This window comes from Semicossyphus pulcher, unplaced genomic scaffold (genome assembly GCF_022749685.1).
Source record: "Semicossyphus pulcher isolate SPU_LCO1_2020_fin unplaced genomic scaffold, fSemPul1.0.p SCAF_14, whole genome shotgun sequence".
Lineage (NCBI taxonomy): Eukaryota > Metazoa > Chordata > Actinopteri > Labriformes > Labridae > Semicossyphus > Semicossyphus pulcher.
Genome location: NW_027211648.1, coordinates 30,266,976 through 30,283,470, shown reverse-complemented (window position 1 = coordinate 30,283,470; position 16,495 = coordinate 30,266,976). Strand labels below are relative to the sequence as shown.

At 43.0% G+C, this 16,495-nt stretch overlaps 1 protein-coding gene across 2 annotated transcripts in view; it reads right to left on the bottom strand.

The window, feature by feature from the left end:
* syne3 (spectrin repeat containing, nuclear envelope family member 3) overlaps positions 1 to 16,495 on the bottom strand; it is a 45,687-nt gene that overhangs the window by 16,508 nt on the left and 12,684 nt on the right. For both annotated transcript variants that reach the window (XM_069661881.1, XM_069661880.1), the window contains exons 7-13: positions 14,896 to 15,032; positions 6,892 to 7,066; positions 5,451 to 5,633; positions 4,494 to 4,637; positions 4,132 to 4,266; positions 3,856 to 4,017; positions 1,587 to 1,759 (exon numbers count right to left, since the gene is read on the bottom strand). In XM_069661881.1, coding sequence (XP_069517982.1) covers positions 1,587 to 1,759; positions 3,856 to 4,017; positions 4,132 to 4,266; positions 4,494 to 4,637; positions 5,451 to 5,633; positions 6,892 to 7,066; positions 14,896 to 15,032 — 1,109 coding nt within the window. The remainder of the gene's footprint in view (positions 1 to 1,586; positions 1,760 to 3,855; positions 4,018 to 4,131; positions 4,267 to 4,493; positions 4,638 to 5,450; positions 5,634 to 6,891; positions 7,067 to 14,895; positions 15,033 to 16,495) is intronic.

The window sequence follows — 16,495 nt, the reverse complement described above, 5'->3', positions numbered from 1 at the left end:
ACCCAGTGAAGTCCTCTTGTTTGATCCAAATGAAAGACCAAATTGTTACAATGTTGCACTTTTCCTAAAGTTTGGTTTGTGTTCACACGGCAGCTTTTTCCAGCGGACCAAAAGTTTGGGTGCGCGAGGAAACTGCTCTCTGATTGGTCAGAATCCCTGCAGTAAACAGATAGAGAGAGAGCACACTCCTCAATCACACTCAACTTGATGGTGGACTTTAATGTTTGTTGTCGGAGATTTTTTGACTTTAAACTGACAGTGTTCCACTGTCCTTTAGTTTTTGAACAGCACCTCTGGTCAGCCCATATTTCTATTTCCTTGTCGCTCCCCCACGTCTGTCCTCTGCGTGTCTGTGTCTGCAAGTGTCAGCTCCCGTTCACAACACACTGTGCACCGTTTTTTTGGATCGCTTTCTCACCTGCAGTGAACCAAATTCTGGTCCACTTGGAAGTGAACTGAGAGCCCCATTTTCAGGCAGATTTTGTTTGTTTGGTCCGCACCAGAGTTCGAGATTGCTTTCACACCACCCCGAACTGAACGGACTGTGCGGCTAAACGCACCAGGCTTCGGTTCAAACGGAAACAAACAGCTCAGGTGTGAAAGCACCCTAACAGAGCTCGACTCCACAGATTGATGATGAGCAGGGAGAGGAGGGGGCAGCTCTTTAACACTCTATTGTAAAATCCAGACTTGACAGATGTTTACTAGTTTAACTGTCTGAAACGCAGCTTCATTTATTAAACAAGCGCAGAACAGCAGCACGTCCATATAATAATCCCCGTCCTGCATAACGCCAGACCGTCTCCACACATGTGGACAAAGTGTTCCTGTGTGCCGGGGCGGAGCCTCGCACAGCCCCAGACTGACTGATCTCCCGATTAGAATATCAATTAAATATATTATTAACAGATTGTTTTTACAGACAAATACATTTTTTGATCACATAAAAGGTGGAATTGTCGTCTTGATCAGTGTAAACTCACAGCCCTTATAATACTGTGCTGCAGTTACCTCCAGCTCTCTGCAGAGCATAATATTTTCACTCTAACTGCGCGGTGCTGTACGAGGCTCATTTGCATAAAGGGGCCAAGTTTGCCCTGCATGTCTGCATAATGACTTAAGTAGTCACAAACAGCACCGGAGAACAGAGACGCTGTTTGCTCTGCAGAGCGCTTTGGGGTACATTCAACCCTCTGCGTGTGCTTTGAGAATGAGGCGGACTCTTTTTGTGTCATTTGCGCAGGTTTATGGGGCGCAAAAGCTGTTCTTCCTTTCGTGAATTCCCCCTTCGATTTTTGCTTTTTATAACTTTACTGCTGCACGGCTGCAACCGAGACAGACTTCCTGCAGATTTTCAAATCCACTCTCACCCTGACTATCAGAACGTTACACTGGACAACTGAATGGAGCTGAAATATTTTGACATTTAGATAGACAAATGATATCCAACAACAAAAATCTACTCAGATGTGGTTTTGGTTTCGGACAACAGGTGACAAAGCGGCCTACTTTTTGAGCGAGAAACACCGTGTTTTTAGGAAGTCCGCTGAGCTGAAGAGAAAGATTATGCCAGTTATTTCAGGTACCTGTCAAGATTGTCACTCATGTTGTACAGGGCCATCCACGACTCTCGTAGGCGCCTCATGTCTCGAATGATGTGGACCTGTCCCTCCTCTGAAGTCCTCTTCAAAACCCCCTGACCCTGGACCTCCATCTGCTGCAGCTGGAGCTCCTTCTCTGGAAACTCTCCCAGAGCTCTCTGTGGACAACAGTGGGGTTAAAGGGTTAACAGATACTTCAGGTAACACGCTGTCACCTTCATGTTTAACACTGACTCAGCTCTGAGGCTTTGGAGCAAGAGAACAAGAGGAGAAAAGGTCAGAGGTTGTTGAACGCAGCTTTGCTTGCTGCAGCATAACAAAAGTTTGTATTTGTCTTTAAGACTTCAATAAATCACTTCCTGTCTGTGGTGAAGCGCACATGTTCCTCTGATTGTTTAATGCAGTGGTTCTCAAGTGGGACCCCGAGGGGTCCGCGAACCATAGCCTGGGGATCCGCGAAATAACAATATTAAAGTATTAAAAAAGTATTAGCATGATTCAAATTGAAATGTTTTTCTGTTTATCGTTTCTTTGTGTAACGTGCGTCGATGCGTCTCAAAAACATGAGGGCTGAGTTCAGAGCTGGAGCGCAGTAACATTATGCACGCAGAAATGGATCCCGTCACTCATCGCTGGCGGTCTCCCAGGGCGTCACGTTCTGGGGAGCGCTGGCTTGAGCCTCAACGTTTTGAATAAAGCCCCGGTACGATGTTCGGTATCAGCCTGTCTCTCTGCTCCGCTTGTGTTTACTGTCACTCTGCCGCTCTCTCTCGCGTGCTTGCTCGACCAATGCGCACTCCACAACACAAGTTACAGCGAGAGGAGAGGGGGGATGCGTTTAAGTCCAGTTGGGAAAACTCAAACTAAGAAGTAGACCTCTGAAGCAGCCTACCTTCTAAATAGTTGTTGATGTATGTTTAGAAGTAGCCCCGTACGTCCTGTTGTTTCATTAGCTCACCCTGCTCGTCTCAAATCAGTACTTAAGTAAAAAAAGTGATTCTCCAGTTCAATGAAAGAGATGCTTTGAAAGTGATTACATTCATCTGTGCGTCATAGCAATCCTTTTGAATTTGACTTCCAGTAATTTTTAAAATATTATTATTACTTTTTTTGTTTATTATTATAAATAATAATAATTTATACATACATTTTTTCAGTCTTAATATCATCACACAGTGACGTAGAAAATGGAGACTAAAAAAAGTAATCTTAAAAAAGTAATCTTTAGAATAATTGATAAATAAGTCGTTACTAATCTAAAAAATAAACATTAGATTAACACTAGATTAAAGCCCTAACATGGTAGTAAGCATGTGCTTAATCAGTGTTACAATCATGAGGGGGTCCCTGGCCCCACAAAGTCTGAGAACCTCTGGTTGAATGTGTGCAAACACACTGAACCAGGACTGGACGTCTCCTCTCTGGTGCTCCTGGTGGGTTTTTTTTCGGCCTAAAATATTGTTATTTATAAAACAAAACATGACTAATTTGTTTCTGCACACTGCTACTTGTTTTTGAGATCCATTCTATAGTTCAGCAGAGAACTATATGAAGCGCTACATTTTAAAGTGAAGTTTAAATGTCAATGAAATGCAGAAGAGAAGAATCTCCTCCCTGGTGGTAATGAGATCGGCTGGTAGGTCGGTGTTATAATGATCACTGTAATTACAAAGAGTGTCTCGGTAGTCCCATTAAAATTCATGTCTGGAGGCATCACTTAAGGTCACAGCGAGCCTTACAGAGCCGGCTGATGGAACAATACTTTAGTGATATGAAATCAAGAGAAGAGGAAGTGGATTTAATGAATTGATTAGTTTATCCATCATGAGCAAAGACCCCCGCAGGTCCAAACTCCCTAAATTAAAGTCGAGTCACAGACTTAATGCATCATAATGAAACTCTCATCTGCACTGGCTTAAAGTTGCTTAATGTGACAGTTTGAATGTGTTAACAGGAGCAGGATAATCTGTGAAGCGTCTTGTTTGTCATCTCCATTCCTGAAGCAAAGCACTGAAGACAGAGCTTCTGCATTCAGCTACAGCACGGGGTGGCATTCAGAAGCTGATGTTTGAAACTCAACAGGGAATAGAAGCTCATTTTGGACATAAAAGTCATAACTTTGATGCTTTGTTGTGGTGGAAAAAGTTTTAGCTTCATGCCCAAATCCTAATGCGCTCTAATGTTCATCCAAACCCTTTATTAAATAAGAACAAGGTGGTGAGCACAATGAGATGCACAGAGGTGCAGAACACACCTGAGCCTCGTGCTGGCGCCCCTCGATGCTCCAGCCTCCTGACGGGCTGTTAAAGGACTCCAGCTTCTGCTTCATGATCATCAGCCACTTCTCGATGTTCAGCAGACTGTCGTGGAAGCTCTCGTGGTCTGCGATGCTCTCCTCGCTCTCGTGCAACTTCCCCTGCAAACAAAAGGAAAACATCACCTGGACAGTCGGTAACAAAGACTGCAAAAGCTGACAAGTAAGAAAATATATTACATTTTTCGATTTAAAGTTTAAAAACATCATTCACACCTTGACTGCCTGGTGCAGATGTTTCCAGTCGGCACAGAGACGATCAAACTGAGTCCTGTTGCTCGGACTGGACAGGACCAGAGTCTCCAGCGCTGTGATGTGGGCGTCACAGTCGTCCAGGTCCTTCAGGATCACCTGAGGACGCACATGACACACAGTTTGACGGTGTAACATAAGAAATAAGACAACAACACACAAATCTGGACTTTGTGAAAACTTTCAGTTCATGTGGTCAAACACATCACAACACTACTTGTAAACTACTCATGTAGATAATCTGTTGGACACACAGCTCGTGTGTTCCAGCAGACAGTTGGTCTCTGGCTCGGCTTGGCCCAGGTCCGACCTGGGATCAGACTCACCCTGAACTGGTCTGACTGGCTTTTCTTGGCCAGGATGTCAGGCTGGAGTCCGTCTGCTGCCATCAGTCGGTCCCGGAGGCCGGTCAGCTTGGAGTGAATCAGCTCGTAGGCGTCACCAAAGTCCTTGGTCCTTGAGATTAAGGCCTGAGTGAGGGAAACATGTCATTAGGTGTGTTGGTATACAGCCAGTCATGTTTAGAAAACATCCACACTAATACATTTTCATTTTGGCACACAGTTCTTTCTCCTGTCCACACTTCTCTGGCGTGTTGGAGCCCCTTAATGAGTGTTTTGGAAAGTTTGAAACTTTGTGTTTGTGTCACTTGTGTTTTCGTGTGTACTGGCAGAAACTGAGGTTTTTGGAAACAATGATGGCGACCCTATTCACTCGCTGGTTAAGTGCCCGTTCATTATTCATCAAGTCTGCATCAATTGACCCCTTTCAAGAAAGAAAAACAAACATCAGCCGTGAAGAGACGCGGTTAACACAGCAGAAACCTCTGAAGAAAACTGTTTCATGATGCCGTTACAGCCAGTGGGGCTCCGCCACTCTTACTCTTGTGTTTTAAATGGTTAGTTCAGTGCCATCACAACATTTTCAATTAAAACAAAACAACACAAACAAACTAACCAGCAGCAAGTAGTAGAAATGCAGCTCCCATGTTCTCCAAGGCATAATTAGCTTTTTGTCAATTGAGTGTGAAGTTTGGTAGAAAGAGATATGACGTCTGTTTCTGGTTAAAATCATCTTCCTCTGGTCTCTCTCTGTAGGCATCCTTTCTGGGAGGTTATCAGACACTTACAATAACAATCTGAGCCTGGTCCTAATTTGAGAAATTCCTTTTTTTCTATTTGCCAAAGATAAAGTTCAGTTTTCAGCATGGTTTCAATAGTTCACATTCAAGTTTAAGATGCAGACACATAGATAGATAGAAGAAGATAAAGACACACTGATACCTGTAATCTGCTCTTCCTCTGCTGCAGCTGATTGTGCAGCAGCTCTCTGTTCCTGACTGCAGCAGTCAGCTCGTCCTGCAGACCATCAGCCCTCTCAGGACCGAACACTGAGTCCAGCAGGTCCCCCTTCACCTGCAGCAGACTGAAGCGCTCCTGCAGCTGGACGCTGTCCTTCAGCAGACGCTGACATACAGGACGGAAAGAAAGGACACATGAAGTCTGTTGTTTTCAATCTGACCAGTCTCATGCAGACCACAAATAATAGTATTCATCATATTCATGAACCAAATCTGTCATTTTCATAAAGATCAAACTCCAGAAAATATCTCTGTACAGAATTTCAAACAGAATTTTTACGGTACAACAATGACGCAACTCTTACACAAACTTACTTTGAAATGTATTTTACTGTATGCTTGAAATCGAGCGTAATACATGTTTCTGATCTTTTTTTAAACAGGATCAGTTACTTTTTCTTTAGTTGGGCGACACTTGGGTCCAATTATGAAGATCCCATATCCAGATGACCTGTGAGGTCCAGGTGCAGTTTGAACTGAGAACGTGGAACCATTATCTGAGCTAATCAATTCCTTATGTAAGTCAGAACATTGGCACAATATTATCACCTTTAAGTTACAACAAAGACAGTGCTGTTCGTTTGTTTTTATTAGTTTATGTATTTTCAGGGATTCTTTAGTTGGTTTTTATGATGCACAGATTTGTCATTTATATAAAGTAAGTAAAGTTTTACTGCAACATTTTACAATGTTAAAATTTCATGGAGCAGACGCTTTTGTCCAAAGCGACGTTCATCTGAGAGTTAACACAACACGAGCACCGATCAGGACAGGAGGGAACGAAGTCAGTGAGAGCCAACAAACAGCTTCAGGTGCGCCTGGACACTGGTGCTGACAGGAAGTGTGTTTGCATTTTAGATGCATTTTAAGATTGCAGTGCATTTTAGATTTGAATGTATCAGAGATGCAGGATGCATTCCATAATACCATAGCAACATCACTGCAAGTTAGCAAATATTTGCTCATTTACACATCCAGCAGGTACAGAGCAACATGATCTTTCATGTGAGGCCACGCCCGTGTCCACGTGGTTGATGTTAGTCCAGATTCACTCTCTTTAAGACCTTTTACTTTGGTCTCATCAACGCCTAAAGTTTCTGTGTCTTTAGCTTCTAAATGCTTCACTATGATCACAACAGAGTCTCTTACTGTGTCTGTCTGCACAGTTAGTGTAGAGTGGCTTTATGTGAGCTTTTTCTCTGACAGTGACGGTGAGCCCTAACTGCAAAGTTGCAGCTGAATAGCTAAACAACGAGCTGAAACCTGCTATAACATAAAACCAAGGGGAGCTGCAGATTCAGGTGAGAAGTCTTATTATTCAAAAAAATAAATATACACAGAAGAGACATATGTGTGTGTTTTACCTCTATGTTCTGGACCAACATGGCGATGTGCGAGAAGTCAGAAACCTCAGCAGACGCTTCCAGAACCTGAGAGACCATGTGGCTCCACTGGGTGTAGACCAGCAGAGGGTCCTGCAGGATGTGTCTGAGCCCGGACTCTGACTCCGAACACAGCCTCGTCGCTCTGCACTTCACGCTGCAACATGAACACACAGAACTGTTTCAGGCAGGAAACTCTTTGTAGAGAACAATTACGAGAGAATTACAAGCTGAGATCAAGGTGGTAATTATCAAATATGTGAATAAAAAGGGGGCCAAACATACAGTGAAACAGTCGGGGCATTAAGTCAATGTCTTTAGGTAAGCTAAGAAATAATCTGAACCTTTGAGGACCCAGAAACATTTCAAAACAATCTCCTAATTATGATACGACAATGAAGAGAAAATCTCAGATTCAGAATCAGTTTAAGGTGAGCAGGTTTAGAAATACACTAAACGAGTCTCGGTGTTTTAGCTGTAAAACAATGACAAAGAACAGACAAAGAATTATAAAGCACAGAGCCTCTAAACATCAGCCCTATAACAGCCAAACAAAACTAAATAACAGAATTAAAAACAGAATAATCCACCAAAGACATGAAAGAATATAAAATATGTAGATTTGATCTATTTTTAAAGGACATTCAAAGAGCTGTAGGAATGTGCAGGAATGATTCAGATCTTTCCAGAGGGACTATGCAAAAGTTCAACTTCAATACAGAGAGAATAATTAATGTTGAGAAATAATGATGCAGGTGAGTCAGATGTGGAGGCTCTATATTAATGTACATTTCTATAAACAAATGTATGAATATAAATGCAGAACCTGTAAGTGAAGGACGAGATCTTTGGTGTCAGAAACGTTTGTAGTCAGAGCAGCACAGACAGCTTTGGTTGGATGCAGAAGAACAGTTCAGGTGGTATTGGCTATCATTTAACAACAGATTAGCTTCTATTAATATAAGATATAAAGATATAACTGCTAATAACAATCTTGTCTTTGACGTCCTCTCTCAGCTCCACCTGTAACCTGAAAGACCAGCAGACAGCAGCGGGAGTCTTGGCCATCTGAAGTCCGGCCCGCTCTGGTCCAATCCCAATCTCCACCCTAAAGCCTAAACACTGAACCCGCACAGAGTTTAATGGCGTCAGACGTGCAGCGCGTGAGTCTGTGAGGGTTTGATAACTTCATAACAATGAGGAATGGGACACACTGTCATGGCATCACACGTTGCCTGGAAACCAGATGGGTCATTAAATCTCATACCAGCATGTCACTGTGTGTCTTACAGTGTTTACGTATTTTAACAAACTATCTAAAGTCAGAAAAACAATATTGTGAATCATTTGTGAACATTTAATTTTGTTAAAACTTTATTGAATACTACTTCAATGTATGAACATTTGTTTACATTTAGTGGGAGGGCTGAACAATCACGTTTGTGTCACCAAGTTCGCTATGAACTCTGGGTAATTCCCTCAGGCAAGGTCTGCAGAAATGCGGACTTATGGAGAGTCCGTATAAAGGGCTCAGAAAGCCTGCGAGAGAGAGAGCCCTCATGCGCTGACAGTGGGACAGCCCTAAGCCCTCGCAGACTAAGCAGGAACGCGCCTCAAAGTCTGTGAGTGCGTGAGTGTGGACATCCAGATTGGGCCTCTGTCTGTTCTCTGTTTGGCAGTTTGACTTCCCTGTTCAGGGGCCAATGGGCAGAGTCAGGAAGGGCATCAGGAAACTGCCTGCAGCTGAGGTAATTGGTCCTCAGCTCATTTAAGTGGCTTCCACTGTAACCTCCCTGTCTCTCGTCTGCCCAGGCCTCCACCGGCTGGTTTGGTTGCTTCTGTGTTTTGTTTGCATGTAACACATTCATCCATACTCTGACCTTTCTAACTTACAGTCACCACAATTATGGTTATTTTATCTTTAGTAATACAATAAGTGTAACTGTTGAACATGGTGTTCTATGTGTGAATCCCTTCTTTGAGCCAGATCGTGACAGCCAGGATATCTAATTTCACTTTTCCTGAAACACCGGAAGCCGAAAAATGTTGTCCTTTGTTCCCAAAGGTGAAATAATCGTCAGACAATAATCAGTGGTTTATGAGAATGGCAATAACATGTCGATGGGGCCGCATGACGGAAGTAGAACCAAGGCTGAATTGTTGAGACCAGCAGCAGGTGGAAAAACGCTTATTACTGCCCGGGGTTTGGATCCCAATGGGCGGCAGTATTCTGCTGGAGGACAGAGTCTTGTAGAGTTTGTGTCCAGGATGATCGGGGGGGCGGCAACAATCTCAAATTGTCATTCTAAGCAAAGACGGGCTTGCTGAGCGTGAAATCATGTCTAGTCGAGCATTCATCAAATATTTCTGAGGGGACAGAGCATTGAACTCTAAAACACTTTGAAGAAATTGGCTCGGTTGTATTCAAAGCACAATGAGGCAGACCTAAAGTGACCACACCATCAGAATGCCGATACATCAAGCCGAGTTCCTCCGCAGACACCTGACCTCAGCCCCACCGAACGTTTACAGCGGCACTTTAAGACTGAGGAAGCCAAGCATGACAAGAAGCTCAAATCATGCTGGGATAACATGGGTCATAAGGTCCTGCACAAACTCTGGAGTCAATACCGGCTCGAGTGCACGCTGCCAGCGGAGCAGCATGATAGATTTAATGGTAGCATCACACCCACGCCAAGTGTAACTTTCACTTTGATACACAGGGCCCAGTTTTTCCAGAGGGAAAGACTAAATCCAGCTGGTGGTTTGCAGTTATATTGATGGTTATGTTTCTTATTCTGGTTCTCTGAATGCTCATGTGGATGTGAACGATCAGTGGTTCTGTTCTGCTATTCATACAAACAAAAGGAAAGAAAGGTAGAGGAGGTAGTATGCAGGAGAAAGACCCTGAGGAGCGGCGTACTTCAGTCGAATGTAGATAATTACAATATATTAAAATCCAAAGTTTGAATTTTCCATTCTTGAGTTGTTTTTTTCTCGGTCTCAGTAGGCTCAGAGAGCAGATTGTCAGAACTGCAGAAACTCTAAGATGCAGAAAATTCACTTCCTTATCCATGCTTAAAAATCCGCCTCTTATTACGGCCAGAGTCCTGAAGGAAACACGTTGTGCTGGTTAACAATGGAGGAGCTCAGCCAGCTCCCATTGCTTTGATCTGCAGACTACCTAACTTGAGCTTTTGATGTTAGGCCCCATTACAGTAGAAGGGCTGGCAATGCTGGTTTCAGTGGGTTTTTTTGAACAATGCTGTCTGCCCACAGCGGCTCAGCAGGGTTCAGATCAGGTGACTCTCCATTGTAGACAAAATACCAGTCGCCTTCTTCTTCCCTTAAACAGCTCCTGCAGTTTGGAGTTTTGCTTTGGCTTTCTGTCCTGTTGAAACTAAGTGCCATCCACTTCACTTCCTCTTCTGCTCACCTTAATCTGTCCCTTTATTGGCCGGGCTCACATATGGCTTTTTCTTTGCTCCTCTGAATAACAGGCCAAGGAGACGCCTCTTCACTGTTGATGTTTCGCAGGTACCATTTAATGAAGCTGCCAGTTGAGGACCTGTGAGGCGTTTATTTCTCATACTCGAGACTTTGATAAACTTGTCTTCTTGCTCAGTTGTGCTGGTGTCAGTCCTGCTTCTTATTCTTTGCTTGCTTCTAACAGTCGTTTTGCGTTGTTTTTCGAGGGTACTCGTACTTCACACGGATGTATGACAGCTTTATGTTTGTGGGAACTTCTTGCGTGTAATATCCCTCATTTCCCTGAACAAGAACAGAATAATAAGCCTCAGTAGAAAGTTCTTTTATCCTGGCCATATTGAGACTACAATGGATTTGACAAATGCTGATGCTCCAGATACTCAACTCAGGGTTTTTCCTGCATAGAAGAATTTTTGACGCACCCCAATGAGGTTTAAGCCAGAGTCAACCTGCGGCAGGGCGCTGAGGAGCGCTTCATCCCCGCGTTCTGTTTTTTCATTAAAGCTCCTGTGAGGAGTTTTTCACTGCTTATGAAAGAGAAAAGCAAACTACAAAAGCAAACCAGACCATCAGCAACAAGATCGATTATTTCAATAAAGATATTTTTAATGCCTGAAACTGCTGTCGGGGGGGTAGGTGTCAGATGAAGTGATTAACTGCACGCTGCCTTTGTTCACATTTTCCAGGGCAAAAAAGTGAGCGATACAAATGACTGTTTAAGAAAGCAGGATGAGATGTTGTGTTAAAAACCACCACTTAAGCACGCACAGGACACAATCAGCAAAGAGATAAGAGGTACGGCTTTGTCCACAGGGGGCGCCAAAATCAACACAACACACGGAAGTTCCTCACAGGAGCTTTAACAGTTTCTTTCTTTGACAATAATATCACAACAGGTCACCACTCAAACTGCTGCTGCACAGAAACGTCAGCGACAGCGCCACCAGTTAATTATCAATATATTATGTTATATAGTTGACTAATTGTTTCAGCTTTACCTGTGGATTTTCTGTGTGAAAATCTTAATTTGTAGAGTTACTAGTACCTCATTTTATCAATGTAGTAAAAAGTAATATACCTCCCTGTGACGGTGAAGCAGGAAGTCTCTTGTATAAAATAAAAAATGATCAGAAATAACAGAAAAATGCAAACATTTCTGTCAAATAAGGAAACACAGACTTACTGCCTTTATTGTACGCAGATCGATGCTGTGAAAACCCTGCAGCTGCCCTACATTAAGCCAGTACAACAGTTGTGCTAACATAATTCAAAAGGGTTTTCTAACGACCAATGATCCTTTAAACACAGTAAACTTAATGTCTGCAAGTAAAACTGTATATGTAAGCGGCTGCACCACTGCTCACATGCTTTCCTGCATTCTTGTATCATCAAAAGTATTTCCACTAGGTGGCAGTTAAGGACCAAACTACCCCTCGCTGATACTCAACGGTCCTCTTATTAAACACAAGGTGCAGAAAACACAAAGTACACAGACAGAGCTGATACAGGTGTAAATGTCACTGTCGAAGAAGCAGCAGCAGTGAGAAACTGTCTTAACTTCTGTTAAAGAACTTTCCATCGTCTTTGTCCTGGGTTGTTCTGAGTCTGCTGCTGACCTTACTTCACATCCTGATTCACTGCCCTCACTGTTCATGGCCATGATTACATCTTACTGATGAATAATGTTCATTTCTGGGGAAGCAGGTTTATTAGTTCTGTCAAAAAGCATGGCCGATTTTATTAACGGTTTTGTAAAAAATTTCTGCAATCAGCCTTTTTATCCCTTATATCCACAAATCATGAAAAGAATGTGCCTCCTACACTCGACAGTTAAGACAAGTAGACAAGACAACCTTGAACAAACGTGCATTTGAAATCCTTCTGCTGCCTTACTATTTTATATATTTATATTTATATTCTGCTAACATTTTTTATTTATTTATTTATTTGACTGTGTGACATCAAACCTTCTGCAGTCAAAACTCTACTGTCAGGAAAACTGAGATGGTTAATCCTATTCTGAACGACGTGTAGGAGCCATAATGTGCTGTGTGTCGCTTATTTGTTTGCTCCTTGTATGGTTTCATCACTTTCGGTGATTGGCACCTGGGTGTGGTTTTACCTTTTTTACCTGTTTAGTTTCGGACAAAGAGGTTGAGTCGGGCTCTGATACATCTTTGCTGACCGTCACGCTGCCTTACATTTTGCTTTTTTGTATTAAAATGTTTTGTCAGTTTTAAGTTAAAGTTATAATCTCGAAGATCTCAGTTTCGTTCTCTTTGGCGGCACCTGTGGCGAGAAACGGTAATTGCAGGAGCACACTTCAGATATCCACACAGTGCTGCATGTGTGACGTCCACGGTCGGCTCCGGTTGTAACTCTTGATTTTCCTGGCTGACGGTCGCTTTCCTTTTCAGACTGTTTGCTTCATCTGAGCGTCGAGTTTGTTTCTTCTTCTTTGGATTTTCACTTCTTGTTGAAGTTGTATCTGTAGTCATCCATCTTTCCTTTGTTTGTTCAGCCATAGTAGATTACTGTTTACGTGCAACACCTTAGCTCCGCCTACCCTCTCTGGCAGACCAACTGCTGCTGGCTCATGGAAAACGCGTCACTTACTGGGTGCCGCTTGTGATTTTTTATATACTGCAAATGCAAAGGCTTTCATCAGTGGGCCGTAGGCTCAGTCAGCATTACCTCATTCAGAGATAGTTAGAGACTTAACAGACATTCATTTACATGACAATCTTCGAGATTATTACTTTAATAAACAGTTAAACCCATCTGGATTTTGAAAAGTTGTTTACGGATGCGTCACAGTATAGTGCCCACTTAGTCTCTTAGCAGCATTTACCATCATCGCTACAACAGGGACGGTTTTGTGTTGATGGCTAATTACACATATCCGAGTGTACTAAGATGACATTTGAATTCCCACAAGGCTGAGCTCTCAGGCCTTTTCTGTGCAACATCTACATGCTCTCACTAGTGCAAACTATAGAAAACAACAGGTCTTGACATAATTATTGATGCAAAAACCTTAAATTTAGATCCTGATCTCACCAGGTGACAAATATCACACACGAGCACAGAGTACGTGCATGTAACAGGCAATGATTGGAGGCGCCAAAATCCTCTAAGTAAATCCTCGAACAAACTAAACAAAATAAAACTGAAATAATTATGTTCGGACTTGGAGCCTGGGTTGGCAATTTATCCAGAAGCCACTCACATTTTTTGTTGTGTTTGTTGACATTCTTTTCATAACCCTGCAGCAATCAATAAATCAAATGCTCTGACGAAAAAATAAGAAAACACTCTGCTATTGTCGGCTGTCTCAGGCCTGTAATAAGCCTGTCCAATTACCTCTGTAAACTCCCTCTGTCCCTACCTTACCTTAAGCTGCTGCATCCCCTGCACACTGCAGATCAAGCTACAACATGTGTTTATAGAAACCTGTACACTGTTCAGACTAAACCTCGACCCCTGGAGAACCAAAGCCTGCATTCTGGACCCCTTACCAATGCATGTTCTCCTTTTTTCCTCAGATTCAGACTCTGTCTGCCAAAGGGGTAAGCAACAAGTAACCACCCAATGATGCTAATCCAAAATCTTTTACCCCAATCTGCCCAATAAAAACCTGGCTGCGATGGCTGGCAGCAGATCTACAGACCGGGCTCCCTGGAGAAGCAGAGGAGGTAGCCCAGAAGTCCTCTACACTGCAGTAAAATAACACTTTTCCCTGCGTACTGATGGCCACGACCCAGAAAAATAAATGTGAGACTTTAGCTGATGTAAATGCCATCATGAAAATTTGGTGTACTTCTCATGTAGGCATTGAACCAAGCAACAACACCTATGAAAACCTACTCAAAACCATGATCAGAGGATTCTGCACAGACCTCGAGCCTGCAGGAGTTTCCACCTGCTTAAGGAACTGGACACCTGGAGACAGTGTGGGTGCTAGTTGTTCATGCTAAAAGACGGCGTCTCTCCCCCTCGTCGGTTCAGGTCCTGTGTTAAAACTTAAATGCAGTCTCCTCAGGGAATAAACACAGACAGGATCTGTCTGTGTTTCCGTGCACACTCCGCTCTAATGCATAAACTACGTTTACACATGCTGGAGTGACATGAGAAATAAATAAAAATAAGATTTTCACGAGACACAGCAGAAAAATGTTAAATGAGACAGGAATGAGAGGTGAGTGGTCTCCCGTATCCACGTGATCGTTGCCGTGGATACAGAGAGTGTGGGAGGTGTGCTTAATGTGGCCCAGGACACGTGCATACACATTGCCGTATGTGGATAAAAGCGTCCCAGACCACCTCCGTATGCGGCCTGAGTGATCAGAGCTGAATGTTCCTCAATCCGTCCTGGGTGTGTTCACACCTGTAGTTAAGGCTGTTAGTTATACTTTCACACCTCGTGTTCGATAGTTCGACAAACATACGTTTTGACTTTAACGGTTATTAAACAGTGTTGGGCTTCCTGTCACATACCTCTGATGTTCTTTGACAACAGCCAGGACATCATCAGAAAGGTGTCGTGAGTCCTCTGAGAACCTGAAGAGCTCCTTCAGCTGAGCTTTTAGAAGTTCCACTTGGGACTCTTCTCCTGCCAGAGCGTTCCTCACACCCTGCAGGACACAAACAGGAAACACAGGCAGAGTCAGATCAAGCCACAACAGCAGCAAACCAAAGGGTTACATTTTTACTTTGACCTTTGACTTTTGTTTGTTAATGACGACAAACTGATGTTCTGTGAGCTATCTGGAGGCATGACACTACCAAACATCATTCAGCTTATGCAGCTACTCCATGTTTGTTGAATCTGCATTAGGAGGTAATAACCCTTTTCCATGGTGCACACTTTGACTCGCCGAGGCCAGAGCATTAAAGTGGCACCTAATAACAGCAATGATGGCTCTGTCCCATTAAGCCAGTCAACCAGCCCGCACACTACCACAGCCCTGGAGTGACTCATGCAAATGGAGAGCTGACATTACAGTGACACTGCTGCAGATGGTAAACAATGAGTACACACTGTGTTATTATGAGAATCATTGAGAGTGGATGTTAATTGGGAAACTAAATGATGCATACCCACAATTAGTTTTATCAGCTGCAGCTGTGATTACCCTGCTTTGATACATCAGTGCTGCACTAAAGGGAAAACTCCATTTACAAATCTAAGTATAGGTACAGCCAGTGCACTTCATCTGTTTAGACTTTAACACGACTCTCCAATTAACTCAGTATGTTGGTCAGTTATTATTAAGGAAGGGCAATAAGTGCACTGCAACTGCACAACGTCACAGTTCAGTCCAGTCCAATGTGCCTCAGCTCAGTGACTCATCACTGTCAGAGTTCATTGAATAAATAACCCAAACCTAATTCACTGTGCAGCTCAGTGACTCATCACAAACTGAGAGACACACCCAGACTTCTTTAAAGGAGCTGATTCAGAGAAAGAAAAAGTGACAATATAATGTAGCTGTTGTCATGGAAATGCTTCCTGCTTCCTCTTTACAAGGTTTCCACATGCAGACTTTATGATGCATCAGAAAGTATACCACACTCTATTCTTACACTCAAGACGTTAATTCTTTTAAAGATTATTTTTGGGGCATTGTTGCCAATATTTAAAGAAGAGCTGAAGAGAGAGAGTAGAGGACGACATGCAGCAAAGGACCGAGGGCGGGAGTCGAACCTGCGGGGCCGCTGCATCGAGGACTGCAGCCTCTGGGGGTGCCTGCTCCATCGACTGAACTACACCAGCGGCCCATGCAGTCAAGACTTTTTTGAATCAGTACAGTCAGATTAAACTTTCAGTCACTGCAAACTGTTTTTCAGAAAAAATAAATAATAATGTAACATTCACTTCCTTAAAAGGAGAGGAAGGAGTGTAAAGAACCAATAACAAGCTCAACAACTCTACTGCATGTCAAAGACGACACAGGACAGAGAAAAGTTATAATTCCTGATGTGGAATTTAAAAATGAGCACACACTCATTTGAAGGTTCACTGTCTATTCTTGACAGTTAAACTTTAAATATATATGTGACCTACATACAATAGGCAGACCCCGTCTGAACCTGG